This window comes from Drosophila arizonae, chromosome 4 (assembly GCF_054131065.1).
Source record: "Drosophila arizonae isolate 15081-1271.41 chromosome 4, UAZ_ARI_1.0, whole genome shotgun sequence".
Taxonomy (NCBI): Eukaryota; Metazoa; Arthropoda; class Insecta; order Diptera; family Drosophilidae; genus Drosophila; species Drosophila arizonae.
In genome coordinates, this window is record NC_142924.1 from 25,677,351 (window position 1) to 25,694,277 (window position 16,927).

The window sequence follows — 16,927 nt, forward strand, 5'->3', positions numbered from 1 at the left end:
TTTGCGGTTTGCCACGCCCCCTGTGGGCGGACATATATCCGACAAAGCTTTTTGGTCTTGGGTGATCAGCCCGAGTATATATACTGGCATCAATAGTGTCTAAAGTAAAGCAGAATTAAAAAAATCATCATATCTTCAGGTCCGATTTGCCACGCCCCTAACGAGCGTAGACTTATAATTATGTCTTTAGACTTCATAGAATCATAACATTAGCTGACATGCAAAATTTCAGCATTCTAGGTTTACAGCTTTAGGAGATACGGTTTTATCCGATTTGCCACGCCCCCAATGGGCGGGGATGTATCCGCCATAGCTCGTTATTTTGGGTGGTCGACGCGGACCTACATACCAAATTTCAGCTTTCTAGCTCTTTAACTAACATGATTTCTGGTATATCGGAAAATGTATTTTCCGATTTGCCACGCCCCTAGTGGACGGATCGGGAAAATTTTAACACTTCATAAAATCGGAGATATACAGGAGTATGTGTTCCAAATTTCAAGTCTCTAGCTTCAATAGCGCCGAAAAAAATTGTTCGTTCATACGGACAGACGAACGGACAAGACAGACATTGCACAAAACCAATATATTACAGACGGATGGTAATATTCATTGCTTTTCCACCGTCCGTAGATTTTGTATAGTATATTTAAAAATTATAGTCTATGAAACTATAAATCATAGCGATTCTGCCAGATTTCGCAAATACGAATATGCAGGCGGAGCAAAAGTGTTCAACAATATGCAAAGTACAAAAAACTAATATGCTCTTTCATTTTGCGAATCAGTGTAATGAGTCAGTGGAAAAAGCAGCCTTCATGGCTGATTAGTACAGATTGTACAGGCATGGTAAGTACCAACTCCGTGGGTTCTGGAAACGCTTGAGATGAAAAACCGATAGTTAATGAATACCAAATATTTTTCACATTCCATTTTGCGGCACGTAATTTTTGGAAAATGTAGCGACATTCACTGATTGGGATTGTTGAAATTTGTTTCAAGAGATCTGAAGCGGGACGCCTGTTGTCAAATATAACAGCGCCTGGGACACCAGACCAGCTCAGCTATTGTTTTTCTATTGTAAAGTGATATTTTCGAACGAACATATCACTTCAATCTGTCGCCGTCGACCAATCCTGATCCTAATTGTCAAGTGCTGCTCGAGGTCTTGTACTGGGCTCAAATTACGTTGCTGGTGGTAAAGAAAATCTGTAGAGTGTCTGTTGCGTCTGCAATGTATGAAAAGTTGAGGTCGCATATTTAGTGGTAATTTGTTAATATCAAACAAGACTTTCTGACCTAAGAGATGTCGACCTAGAGCTATCCTATATTAAGTTTTTAAGCTATTGCTCTTAAATACTAATATAATTCATATTAATTACTTAATGATGTGTTTGTATGTATTGGTTTCAACTTATGAGTGTTTGTTTTTTAAAATAAAAGAGTATTTTTAAATTGTTCGTGTGTTATACCCAAGTTTTCAAACACTTACTTCAAGTACTAAAACGTCGTAGAATAGTTGGAAAAATATTGTTTAGATCTGCATCTAACTCATGTCGAGGATATAAAAATCTCTTGATATAAAATTTTATACGAAAAACAAGGCCAACAGAGTCAAAAACTTAGCTCTAGACTGTTAAAAAGAGCCTATAGGAGAAATATACGTCTTTTGCCTTAATTAAAGACATTAGCGTATTATAGTTATAAATGGAAATGTTTTATCGACTCGATCAACAACCACTGAGTTTAAAGCCACCTAAGCAGTTTTCAAAAAAACACAAACAAATTTTAAATAAATTGTTCTATGCCCTTCCAATAGATACGTCGGCCACTTTCCTTTGTGAACACGTGTGCACAGTATACTATTTTTCTCTTTTGTCTTAATCCTTAGCTATGTCCCCTGCCGTGCCGAGTTTTATTGATTTGGGTTTCTTATTGTTAGCCGGAATTTTTCGGACATTTTGTTGACTGTGTGTGTGTGTGTGTGTTCCTAGTGCTCTACGTGCATTTATGCTATATACGATCCTAACATATATATATATATATATATATATATATATATATATATATATACGGTCATAAACAATGTTTGCCTGCATGTGTATTGTTAGAATCGGTAATTTTTGTTGTATTCCGACTGACGCTTAATATGATTCTATATCGACCGATTGGTTTGGGATTAGGGGACGGGATAAAGTAATATAATTAATTTAAGTACAGTCGACTTACTTTTAGCACATAGAACACTGCTTTTCTACTTTACTACTTTATTCTTAAAAGTACGATCAGAGAAAAAACGGAAACGCTTTTTGAGGGCTCAATTATTTAACATTTATAGGAATGAAATTAATCCATAGTTACGTTAGAATTCCAGTATTTTACTTCGCCAATCTACTATAATTAAAAAGTCACATATATACATTTACATTAATTTTGTATGAGCCATCGAAATAGGAAATCTCAAAAACTATGAAATTTAGATTCTTGAATTTTTTTCTCGTTTTAGTGTAATAATAAAAATTCTATCGAAAGTCTTTAGAGCTGCAGGGTCCAAATTTTTTAGATTAATGTGTGTGTATTTTTAATTTTTATTTTTTTTAATTTTTTTTTTTTTTTTTTTTTTTTAGCAATTTTGATGTTTTGTATATTTTGAACACTATTTTTAATTCAATTATTTCCTATGTCTACAAGAGTAAAGTTTGATCACTTTATATCTGAAAACCAAAATAAATAAATAAATATAAAAGGAGTATTTCCTAACATATTCTAACATGTTTTTTCATGACATAGCTCTAGCTTCCTAAGTAACAAATTCCATTCTATTAAGGTAAACGTGTAACCAGTAACAAGATCTTATATTCAACTTTCTAAAGAGAGATCAGCATTGGGCACAACTTACGAGATCATGAGTGACCATAAATGGCGTTTGGAATGGAATGGGACTTTGCTCGACGATCCTTCTGTAAACATGCCTTGTACCTGTAGATATCCATTATCCGCACATTCGAGTTCGGTTGAGTAGGCCCTAATTTCAACAGAGTAGAGATTCTAAAGAATTTCTTTCCATCATCGAGAATGCTGCAGCAGCAGCAAATTAGAGCTCGTTAAAAGGCACACTTTTTTCTATTCGCCCTCGTTGGTTGCAGTAATCCTTATTGTCTGGCTTGAACGGATCACGTTTCAACAATATCTACTGGTTCCCGCTGGCATTTTTCAGGGCATTAATAAGCCTGGTGGTTGGTGGCTGGTGACAACACGTGAAACTCCATGACGTCTCACTATGTCGGCTATTCCTACCATCGTCGAACCCTCGGATAGACAACCCCGAACAAAACATTGAGAACTGCAAACATCCAAAAATGTGTTTACAAATATTTTCGAAGAGAGATAAACAAAGGTCCATCTACTATTGTTTCAATGCATGACTTTTCGGACCATCGATCGATGTCTCATGTTGATTTTCGATTCATTTTTTGCAATGTCCTATTGACACTACGATTTTCAAACCTACTGTTTATATAAGCAAAATAACGTATAGTTTGTATATAGGAATTTCTATGATTATCATATATTGTAGTTTAATGCCTGGTCTGACAAATACTAAAACTATGTATAATTTTACCTAATCTAGCTCTTTATAACCAGTATTTAAAACAAGTAAGAAGGCTCTAGTCGAGACTGCTCGACTAGGAGATACCCTGAACCCTCCAAGTTGATATTCTAATCATGCTGCATGCATGTATCCAGACGCACGTATAGCAACGCGCTCTGCTGACGGCGCAGTATACGACTGGAGCCTTCTTACTTGTTTAATCTACAATTTAGTATTTGCACTTGTTAATTTCAATTAATATTTCGTGTAAATAGAAATGAAAAATCGAATATTAATGTTACTCACAGTATATAAACTAACATATATATTAATTGTTTGTATTTCCTTTTTTTTATGTTTTCTACAACATTTCCATACTATTGTGTTTTAAAAAACGAGTTTTTCTGTTGAAATAATACATCTCGAAAGATTTGTTATAATGATAACGAAATACCTATGAATGTAAAAGTAAACTCAATATAATAAAATGTTATTGTTAGGGTGGATTTCTTAAAGCCATTGGCTCTGACAATGGAAAGCAGCCAAAGAATAGCACATATGAACAATCAAAGAGCAAACCTTCAATTTCAATGGGCAACCACTGCTTCGGCTTACCACTGAGGCCTGGTTGTGTGGATCTATTTTGGTTCTCGCTCATTATGTGGGATACTCTTGGGATTACCGAATACCAGTTATGTACCATTGACATCTTGACCATGTTTGTTCATGGTCCCTGATCCTACTCTGGTGATATTTCAATAATTGAACTCTTCTTTTCTGGTTACATAAGAAACAGCACACACGCACCTACACAGACAGACATACGCACTCACGTAAAAACGTGGAAACGTATAACATTGAAAAGCCTGCATTTGCCAAAGCACAAGCCTCCAGTATTTAAAATACGCCTGTTAATCATATAAGAGTGGGGGCTGAATAATAACAAAAATCAAACTTCAATAACACATACAAATCTACATTTGGCGACCTAAGCTCCAAAGGTGTAGCAGATATAAATATATTACTGATTTTCCATAATGTTTTTGTTCTATAACAAAATAACGGAACAAAATATTGAATTTGAAGTTTGCTTCGATATGCGCGGGATTTACACGGACGTAGGACGCATTCAAACATACGACGCGCTCAAACACACAGATAACAGACAGGTCGTCGCCCTAATCAAGAATATATATACTTTATGGGGTCTGCCACGCCTACTTCTGCCTGTTACATACATTTAATAAAACCATTATACACTGATTTCCCATTTTCAATGAATTCAGGGTATAATAACATCTAGTTGTTGTAATCGGTATTTATATAAAGACATCCGAGTTGAGATGCTGTGTTATCGTATTTGCCATTTTGCCTTAAAAATTATATTTGTCAGATATATTTCAAATTTATTAATCTGTAAAACTGTAGAATATATAGTTTTTTCCAACTTAATACATCTGGCCAGGTATTAGAAGGATTGTAGCATAATGACACTATACAGCATGTGAAAATTACAGAGTCGTTTTGATTTGTAACTTTAATTTAATGCACTGACTCAGTACTACTGTGATACAGATATACTGGAAACAGTATTAGGAAAAATGTCGCTCAATTAGTTGAAGGATAATAGTATACTGGTATATATACAAAAATTTCTGTCTAAAAAATTTCTGTCTAAAAGTTATAAGAGCTAGAGACTTGAAATTGCATGCATACTCGTGTATACCATACGCAGAACAAGTTTATCATATATTTTCGATATTTCATCCGATAACTTTTTTATCGAGCCTAATCGAAAAATTGACATTTTTTATTTCGGCCTAATTTAATAACTTTTAGACCTGGATACTTCAGATATACTGTATATACAGTTGATGAATACAGATTTTGTAACTTACAGATTTTGGATACCACGCCCAATTTGTAAAAAACGTATTTCAAGTACTAGAGGCTTGTGCTTTGGAATGTACACACATTCTAATCATATAATCATGCTCTGAAAATTTCATTAAGATTGTCCGTCTACAAAATAAAGTATTCAACAAATAAATTCACATAATATTGCCCACATTGCAGTGCAGCCCAAGTATTGTCGGTGCTAACTGCGCGGACAGCAGAGCGCGTGATTATACGTGTGTGTGGATGCATATGTATGTATGTATGCATAAAAGAAGTGCAGAATGATTAGAATATCAGTTTGGAGGATTCAGGGTATCTCCTAGTCGAGCAGTCTCGACTAAAGCCTTCTTACTTGTTTTACTTCTATAATGAGTATATAATACTCGAAGAATATTTTCTTGAGAAATTTAATTTTTGTTTTAAAAACATTTCATCCTTTCATTAAAATATTTAAATACCAAAACCTTTGGTTTATCCATTAATCTGTTTAAAGATTGAGAAGTAATGTCTGTTAATATATATAGGGAGATATGCTAGATCTTGGATTTCTTTAATTTGTGATCCAGACACATGCACAGAAACTAAAATCTAAATGATGATGTTAAAAATTTGGAGATACAGTTATCTGGTTAACCAATTCGGTTACAAAAGCATATCTGATAATCATTTAGCAAGGATGATAGTATAACAGTTGGTCAAATGTAGAGCCTAATAAATGTTCCTATCGCACGGGATATCTACTTTACTTAAGCATGTGTGAGACTTATGGATAACAGCGACATGTACATTACATTCTTAATCCTGAGCAGTGCTGCTTTCAAAGTTTTTATCTATGGTGTGGAATCTCTTAATTCGCTGCTAACACTGATATTCGTATTCTTTGGACCAAAGTGGCCGGATTATCACCAACCAGATGAGACAAGACGGAACGAGACGAGCTCAAGCGAGACGAGACAGGAGATCTGTATGTACTTGAATTTATTTTGTTTTCGTCTAAGAGCATAAATATTTTTGGAGTTCTTATTTTCTTTAAGATATGTTCGCCCTGATAAGATAAACAATGGATGCAGGATCAAATAACATGCTAGTGATTGTGTACGTCTGGTTTCAATAAACATTTCGACCATTAGCATTTTTATACCCTGTACCCATCGAAAATGGGAAATCAGGGTATAATGGTTTTGTTAAAAGTATGTAACAGGCAGAAGAATTCATCGCAGTCCCAATAAAGTATAAATTAAATATTCGAAAGCGGACTTTTAGTAAAAAAAGTACTTTATTGCTTTCGGAGCTGGATTAGAACTAAACTAAAGTTGATCTTACATGTCAAAAGTGCATGCACTGGGGCCGTGATATAATTGGGCCGGTACAATGCCCTTTTGTAGGGTCTGTCGTTAACTTATATACCATATTCTTGATCAAGCGACGAGCTGAGTCGATATAGCCCTGTCCGTCTGTGCATCCGTCCGTCCGTCTGTTGGTATGAGTACGTCGATCTCAGAAGTTATAAGAGCTAGTGACTTGAAATTTGTGACTTGAAATTATTTTGCCAAACTATATGTAATAAGTGTTTGATCATGACTGTTTATAAAATTAGTTATCTATCTTATTACTTTTGGCACACGTCGGTTAAGAAAATTAATTAAAAGTACGGACATTTTAAAACATTTCGGATTTGCGTAAAAATGTACACAAGCGTGAGTAAAAGTTTTTTGGGTGACAGTTAAGTATTCATATACATGAATTCTCAAACGAACTCGTCTTATTATATGCTGCTTCTAATTTCGATATTTCCGTTTCTTACAATCAATTTCAGTGCTAGGTTTAAAGAATGAAGGTTCAGTTGCGCCTGTAGAGTTGAGAAACGCAATTGGCCAAGGCAATTGGCAAAAGAGCATAGCGTGAAATGTTGCAAGAGCATTCCTATATAAGCGATTGTTCATTCACTTCCGTTTGAAATTTTCAATTGGCATTTAAAATGCAACGTATTGTGAAATAGTCCTGCGGAGCTATGCACCACTGCCTATCAATAAACGACATTCCAAGATTTACTTTTGCCGGACCTCTGCTGGTATTCACACTCGACTGAAGAGCGCAGGTATTGTCTATAGAATAGGCCCATCCATTCAGTTATTCAGACAAAGGAGATTTATCTGCACATGCGTAACGAATGTCCAGTTTTTCAAGCAGCCTCAATGTCATCAACTCTGTGAGCAAACCTTCAATGGCATGCGGGCTTATACATGCTGTGGATTGCTCTTTAAATAAAATTTAGCTATTGCATCCAACTTGCATACATATACATATGTACTATGTATATACTATATTGATATATATAAAATGTATTGGATATTTTGATTACCTTATATCATTTATTTCCTTACTAGTCGATCCGGCGAACTTCGTACCGCCTAACAGTCTCTATATATATAAAACAAAGTCGGGTTTGTTACAACACTTATAGCTCCAGATCTTCTGGACCAATTTTCATCGTTTTTGATTTTTTAGATTGGTCTCCGCCCCGAACAGTAGGATATATCTTTAAAATACTAAAAATTCACGAATACTTGAAGAATGCGTAATTTTCCCTAAAAGTTCTTTAATTTCGGAGCTGTCAGCGCGTTGTAAAAGGCGAATTGAGGTGATTATAGTTGCAACGGGGATCCACGCGATTGGCGAGTGCGCGTTCGGCGTCTTCGCCACCCTTAAAGGGGGCGACTTTGTGGTAAATTTGGCCTTTCATTTTGAATGTGGAATTACATTGTTGACCATTTGCAGCAGTATTTTTAACTATTTCCGTTGCTCCAAACGATGTCATTTGAAAACATGAATTGATTTTTCGCATTGACTGCAAGAACAGCGAAGATCAGTTCTAATAAGAAAGCCGTTTAATGGTTCCGGCGGTGTTTCAATTTCTGGGAGTATTACTTTTACTGATGAGCAGCACATCCCGATTGGTCCATTTTTAAATTTAAAGGCATGGCAGTGCGGGCATTCTTTGTCCAATGTACCAATCACCACTTTGGAATGTGCTGTAAATGCTCGATTTACTTGTTGACGTTGTCGGTCAATTCTACGGCTGTTCACTACGAATCTGCGCGCTTCTCTTCGTTCTAATTGTCTTTGGTGCTTTCGCTCATCTCGTGCCTCTTGCAATTGTGATGCACGTAACTGCGCCATGTTTACACGGACATCTGCATTGCTTTGTTGCCTTTCTTCATCTGATCTTTGTGCTCTTCTATCCTGCATGCCTCTAGATTTAAGTCTTCGACGACTCAAATTAGCTAATCAAACATAAATTAATCAAGTTGAAAAACAGTTTGGTGATAAACAGTAACGTAACATTGTATTCGATTGCTCATTATTTGCCTTACCTTTATACTAATAAAACACGTATATTTATTTATTTGCATTGTTTTTTTGAGTATTCGCTAGAAAATGTCCTGATTCTAGTGTTTCGCCATAAAGCAGGGAACGCAATGACTCTGGTGGTGGGACCACTAATGGCAATGTCACTTTACCACTAAGGCAGCACAAACCGGGCGTTTCACCAGCAAACTTCAATGCGCCACAATGCTGGCAAACAACGTCCAAACTAAACGATTCAAACTGTAGTAAATGGTGCAATAATATCGAAACGCTGCTCGATTCAAATCAATCCTTGAACCATTTCTTATTGCCGTTTCACGGGCTGCCTCTCTTTGAGAAGCACGAATTAAGACCCTTCTTTGCTGGGTACTAACGCAGCGCCTTTCTCGGGCGATTTCTCGTTCTACGTCAGATAATTGACTCGCGATATTCCGTTGCCTAATTGCATTACGGGTCCGATAGGAAAAATGGTATAAATTGCATATAAGCATACATTAACAAGTAAGAAGACTCTAGTCGAGACTGCTCGACTAGGAGATACCCTGAACCCTCCAATCTGATATTCTAATCACTGTGCACTTCTTTTCTGCAGTGTGAGCAACATTATAAGAATTTATTTGTTGAATAATTTAATTTCTAGACGTACAATCTTAATGAAACTTTCAGAACATAATCATATTGTTTAAGTGTATGTATATTCCAAAGCACAAGTCTCTAGTATTTGAAATACGCTTTTTACAAAGGTGAAGGGTGAGGGGGTAGAAATAGGAGTGGGGGGTAAATTTTAACAAAAACCAAATTGTATAAAATATATATAAGTCTACATTTGAAATTTGGAAGCTCTAGCTTTAAAGGTGTAGGAGATATAATTAAATAACTAGCATTCGATAAGGTTTTTAATCGATAATAAAATATCGAGAGTAGTTATCGATATTTAGAGAAAAACTTGATATGCGTGTGATATACACGGACCCAGGGAGTCCCAAGTCTGTAGCTCTTATATCTTCTGAGATCGACGCGTGCATACATACGGACGGACGGACGGACGGACGGACGAACGGACAGACAGACGGACAGGGCCAAATCGACTCAGCTCGTCGCCCTGATCAAGAATATATATACTTTGTGGGGTCTGCCACGCCTCCTTCTGCCTGTTACATACTTTTAACAAAACCATTATACCCTGATTTCCCATTTTTAATGGGTTCAGGGTATACAAATTTGGAGACTCTAGCAATAAAGGTGTAGAAGATATCATATTATAACTGGTTTTCGATAAGGGTTTTTATCGATAAAAATATCAGGACGAGTTATCGATTTTTAATGATAAACTCGATATGCGCGCTGTAAATACGGACATTGTTACAGCTTGTTACCTTGATCAAGAATATACATATATGCTTTGTGGGGTCTGGCACACCTGTTACATACATTTCAACTAAACCATTATACCCTGATTTCCCATTGAAAATGGATTCAGGGTATAAAAAGGAGCATATCAAGATTATCGCTTAATAGCCTTGTTTGCCTTTCTTTTAAAATTTTTTCAGAAGAGGAGAATACTCGCTCGCTTGCTGCACAGCTTACCAGAATACATAAAATATTTTTTGCCACAATTTAAGGTTCGTTGCCTCCTGCCAAAAATTTAAGACTAACAAGTTTCTAAGTCAATTGCATTTTTGCCAGGTTCGTTAAGTCTTCTTTTTATACTCATTCACGAAAGAGAATTATTATACTCATTCACGAAAGTGAATTAGTATATTGGTTTTGTGCAATGTCCGTCTTGCTGTCCGTCCGTCTGTCCGTATGAACGCAATCTATTTCGGCGCTATTGAAGCTAGATACTTGAAATTTGGCACACATACTCGTGTATATCCGATTTATAAAGTGTTAAAATTTTCCCGATCCGCCCACTTGGGGCGTGGCAAATCGGAAAATGCATTTTCCGATATGCCAGAAATCATGTTAGTTGAAGAGCTAGAAAGCTGATATTTGGTATGTAGGTCCGCGTCGACCACCCTAGATCACGAGCTATAACGGATATATCTCCGCCCATTGGGGGCGTGGCAAATCTGACAAGACTGTATCTCCAAGAGTTTTACAGCTAGAGCGCTGAAATTTTGCACATCAGCTAATGTTATGAATTTATAAAGTCTAAAGATAATATTATAAGTCTACGCCCATTAGGGGCGTGGCAAATCGAATCTGAAAATATAGTGATTTTTTAAATTCTGCTATATTTTGGACACTATTGATGCCATTTTGTATATATACGCGGGTTCACCACCCAAGCTAGAAGCTTCAAATTTAGATAGTTAAGTTACCAGTAACTTCCTCTATCGATGACCCAAAAATAATTTGTACGCCTCTTTCGGGGCGTGGTATATCGAAAAATACCCTGTAATTTTTACATTTTTTGAGGGTAAGCATTCAAACTTTGCAGTTAGGGTACCGTTATCTCGCTCTAAGAACTGACTAAAAATGAGGTGTCTACGCCCAGTAGGGGCGTGGCAAATAAAAAAAAACTGTATTTTCTACAGTATTAGAGTATTATTAAACTATCTAACTAATCGGAGAGTTTTCGATTCTCGCGTCCTCAATTAAATCATTTTGCGTATCATAAATTTCAATCATCATGCTTTTGATGGTCTCCATAATATGATTTTTTCGGATAAAACGGGTTTAGTGGCGTAACCCGCACCCGCCAGCACCCAACCCGAAACTCGATTTTTCAGCCCATACCCACGGGTAACCGCGGATGCCCACGGGTACCCGATAAAAGCCCGGCCCGTGCCCGGGTATATCGGAATTTTCTTATTTTCCATGCCTCCGTATTATCATATGGGGCAGAAATTTAAAGTATTTATAATTGCGCCACACGGACAGTAAGGATATTGGACAAACTTGGCGAATAAGTATAAATACGTCTTTAAAGTTATCCGCATTAAAGAAATTCTTTGAGGGATGTTTGAGGACGGAATACTTCACCTGTTTGGGGTTTCTAATTTTCTTAAATTTGAAAAATCCAATTAACAAAATACACTTGCTATACTTAACTTTGCGATAAAGGATACATAACACAAAAACATTTTTGTTTGCCTTTCCATGCTTGTATAATAAATAGTTTATAAGAAAAACGTAATCTATTTTCAGATATTGTTTTTTTTCTGCTTATAAATGGAGAAAACCAGTTCAACAAGATGTAATAATTTTTAGAGTTCTGAATAAAAGTTGAATCAAGTGATATGGGCTATACTTATATATAAAAATTAGAATTTCAACTTATATTGAATATTTATACTCATTCATGAAAGTGAATTATTATACTCATTCGCGAAAGTGAATTTTTATACTCATTCACGGAAGTGAATTTGTATATTGCTTCTGTGCAATGTCCGTCTTGAGCTACTAGGGGCGTAGCAAATCGTATTAGTTGAAATCATATTAGTTGAAGAGGAAGAATGCTGAAATTTGGAATGTAGATCCGCGTTGAACACACAAGATCACGAGCTATGGCGGATATATCTACGCCCATTGGGGACGTGGAAAATCGGATAAAACTGTATCTCCAATCCAGCTAAAATGCTGAACTTTTGCACGTAAGCTAATGTTATTATTCTAAAAAGTCTAATTACAAAATAATATGTCTACGTCTTTTAGGGACGAAGCAAATCGGAACTGAAGATAAACTGATTTTATAAATTCTACTATAATTTGGACACTTTTGATGCTAGACCTCAAATTTCGTATATATACTTGGGCTGGCCACCCAAGCCCAAAAACCTTGGACGCCCTCAGAGGACGTGGCAAACCGCAAAATTTTATATCTCCTAAAGTATTATAGCTAGATAGTTAACTCCTCGACGCACTCATACGGACGGACGGACAGACGGACAGAGCTAGCTCAGGTCGTTGCCCTGATCAAGAATCTATATACTTTATGGGGTCTGCGATAATTCCTTCTGCCTGTTACATACTTTTCACAAAACCATTACCATAATTTCCCAATGATTTCAATGGCTTCAGGGTATAACAAGTCAGAAGGCTCCTGTCGTGACTGCTCGACTAGGAGATACCCTGAACCCTCCATGCTGATATTCAAATAATTCTGCATTTCTTTTATGCACACATACATAAACATGCATCCACACGGTCGTATAAGCACGAGCTCTGCTAAATTGCATTCAAATTTAATTATTTTATTATTAAAATTTGAGTGCAACATGTAATTTTATTGCCATTCACTTGATCCATTTCCGTTTCCCGTGCATTTTCTGGTTCAGGTTGAAGCCATAGCCTTAAAAGTCGGTCGGTCCGAACAGTCAGGCTAGAGCATGTAGATGGATATGTATTTATAACGAAATAGGCCTTTCAATTCCCTATTTACGCTGTTAATTTTCTTTTTATCTTTACAAACGGTAATTTGTGCAAACATCAAAGCAACCATGGCGAAGACCACCAAGCCAAATGAATTTTCCACTTTGATCCCGCCGTATCGAGGACCCTCTTTGTAGTTGCTAATCGCACCAGGTGACGGATGCGTCGGCTTGACACAAAATAATGCTACGGCGGCGTACCCGAAGTGACAAGAAAATAGTTTTGAGGTGTCTTGTTTCGTACGCCGAGCATTGTGAGAAAAGTAGCAGTTCCCGTCCCTCACTTACCTTTGTGATTTTTGCTACTCGTGCTCATCCTCATGCAGAGAAGCAAACGTGTTGTACTCTGTTTTCGATGGGCTGAACACAGCAGTCCCCGATTTACTTTTAAAATGCCGTCGAATTTAGTATAGGGAGGACCACCAGTAACGTTGTAGCATTATAGAGGACCCAAAAAGGTACTGATCTATTGAAGACTTCTGACATGGCGATACGCAATAATTTTTTTCTTTCAAGATAAATCGACGAATGTAAATATCAAAATTTTATAAATTAATCATATTGCATGATATTTTATTTATAAGTCGCGTTTTTGTCATAAGTATTTACTGATTAGAAAGTGTTGCGGCTTTAACACGATGAGGATGTACAGTGAGCAATAAGATTTAGGTACACAACGATTTTTCAACTCAACTATTTTTCTCAACTCCTTTCTTTTCGACATTTACACGCACACGTCCTATACATGCACACATACATAAATTCAGTTGTATGCGATTGGAAATGGTTGACTGCTTTCGAAAAGAATTTACCTTGACTGCATTTTACTCTCAAATTGATTCGTTCTACTTGGTTAATATTCAATAACGAGCTCATTTGAGCAGACAGATAAGCCAAATCTTTGTTGTTTGGTTTGTTTGATTCACCAATGTTCCAGGTGTTTTAGCAAGAAATTTTAATTTTTCTGCTTATAGTTAAGTCCTGCTATTCCTTCTTAATCAATAATGGAAATCCCTTTCGTTTATAAATGCAATTGATTGTAAGCTGATAAAAATTATAGCATCCTGCAAATATCACATGAATTTCCTAACATAAATTTGTTCTAACGATTATTAAAATCTGCAGTTTCAATGACAATCGGTTGATTATGGCTCAACATCGGTCGAATGGAAATGTATCCCGCAAGGATAGACGCTCATTTTAGAATTCGTTAGCTACCTCTAAAGCCTGGCAAAAGCTGAAGTATGTTTCATCAAGCAACGTTTGTCTTAATAACTTATGTCGAAAATCGTAATATAAGCATTAAGCAACGATAATTTTCACGATTTGATTCCATTCGTTTCATGAACACTTAACTCTTTCAGAAAAGTATATGCTGAAATACTATAGTTTTCAATTAAAATATTACAGCCCATCCCATGTTAGTCTGTTTCAAAAGCGCAATATATTATCTGCTTATTGGACTGCTTAGTCGTATAAATTTAATACGAAATGGACGGCTATTTAATATGTTTTTAGTGGAGGATCATAAATATGGCATCTAGTGCTCAAAGTAGGAAGTAGGAAAACTAAATATATGTATGAAGGACATTTAGACATTTACATTGGAATCGGATGACAAGTTTCGATTTAAACGGCAATCGAAACTTGTCATCCGATTCCAATCACAATTTTCACAGAGCGTACGCGTAGCATTCCATGTGCCATTTACTGTGGTTGGACTTTGAAAAATTTATCTTTGGTCAGCATTAGACCTAAAACTAGAAAGGTCGCGATAGTAAGTGAAACACAATATCACTGGATAGAAGCAATACATCGTCACCCAGTTGGAACAAATTGATTTTCCTTAACGGGCGACAAAGTCGATCCAGTAGAGCAGACCAGAGAAGAATAGTGTAGGATTTTGAGGAACGTGATCTTTGTACTATAATTAAGAATACGAAGGCTCAAGCGTTGCAAATTGGAAGCTGAAAGAAAACCTACCAGTTGTCACTGGTAGAGGCAGGCAGTGGTGTCTCCTTTCATACTAAATACAATGGCAACCCGAGCATAAAGGAGCTGCACACTTTGGCCGTTTGTGACTCCTGCTCGTCGACGCAGTCGCATCTAACAGAACGCGTGGGCTGGAACTTGTCAATGCTTGGTTTGCTGTCTAGACTTTTTGACTGTTTTTCTTTTTATTTCTTGGAAATAAACCTATGTTAAATCAATTGGTTCCAAATCGTTGAAATTCAATTGTTACGTTTCGTTTCAGCTGTTCGACACGATCAATTTTCCATTTTACGCTCCTATCACTAGCTCACCACACAGGCTTACATCAAATGCAGTTCGAGATGTGTAAAAGTAGTTGCAAGCTTGTTGAAATGACACCGAGAAATTGCAATTTGCACGATTATTTTAAATTAATTTTATTACTAAATTTCCCAACTTACACATAATAGAAATATGTTAATATACGCTGAATAAAAAATAAAATAGATAACACATTTTTGCTCTTTTGCTATCCTGAACGAAAGTATTGTGGGGTGACTGTCCGTCCGTCCGTCTGTTATTAAAAAATTAAGTTCCCAGCCCATGTGGTTTGTGTGCATGTGTGTATGTGTATGTGTGTGCTGTGTAAGCAGAAACTCTCGAAGACTTATTGAAATATCTGTTCTTCGAAGGGTTCAGGGGATTTCGTAGCCGAGCAGTCTCGAGCAAAGCTTTCTCAAATCAACTCAGCTCGTCGCCCTGATCAAGAATATACATACTTTGTGGGGTCTGGCACGCCTCCTTCTGCCTGTTACATAGCTCTTATATCTTCTGAAATCGACGCGTTCATACATACGGACAGACATTTCAACAAAACCATTATACACTGATTTCCCATTGAAAATGGGTAAATAAACAGCATAAATTTGGCATGCATAGAGCTATTAATAGACTCTTTGCTTTGCTAACCATTTTCGCTCATTTATGTAAAGGTACTAAGCAATGTTCGCCTTAATAATCACAACATGCTTTCGTCAAAATACTTATGCCGACTAGTGTATGTATATAAACACATAAACAGATAAGTGACAGAAACATATGTATACGCCTATGACCCGTAGTCGGGTAAATTGAACTACCTGACAGCTATTGTCTTTATTGTATTTTTGCAGTGGTTGTTTGTCGAACAGAAAAATCGTATAAAAGGCAGTCTCATCAGAAGAGGATTTCATTCTTGTTCGAGCTCTCATGTCGACCAGATCAGTTTTGATATCCAACATTAAAATGATTGCTGAAAACATGCCGCAATGCAACACCCTCGAGGACTCTGAGAAGAGATCGTTTACTGGCGCTGCCGTCAACCTGAGAAAACTATTGAAGTCAGTGAAACGTATTTTCGCAACTTCGAGGACAGCATCCCCGTCGGAGGATCACTTCTCTGAATCGACTGCGAGTAGTATTCCTACAGAGGAAGAGCTTCAGAATTGGCTGAACGAGCAAATCGAATCAAAATAGGGTCTACTTCTTTAATGGAGCTCTATCCTCGATATCCTTATATGTGATGGGACTTGTGTTCCGACAGGATTCCAATCTCGGCAAATGGCTTTAAATTCTTTCTGTGATAACTCATAATTTAGACTAAGTACTTCATCATTGTCTTCCATCACCTAAGTATCTTATGTTAATAAAAAGTAAATAAAATAAACTAAAACAAAAAGAG

At 36.6% G+C, this 16,927-nt stretch overlaps 1 protein-coding gene across 1 annotated transcript in view; it reads left to right on the plus strand.

The window, feature by feature from the left end:
* LOC108612446 (uncharacterized) overlaps positions 1 to 16,927 on the plus strand; it is a 39,832-nt gene extending 22,905 nt beyond the window's left edge. The window contains exon 2 of the mRNA XM_089469185.1: positions 16,380 to 16,927. Within this exon, the coding sequence (XP_089325311.1) occupies positions 16,456 to 16,722 (267 nt within the window). The 5' untranslated portion in view covers positions 16,380 to 16,455 and the 3' untranslated portion in view covers positions 16,723 to 16,927. The remainder of the gene's footprint in view (positions 1 to 16,379) is intronic.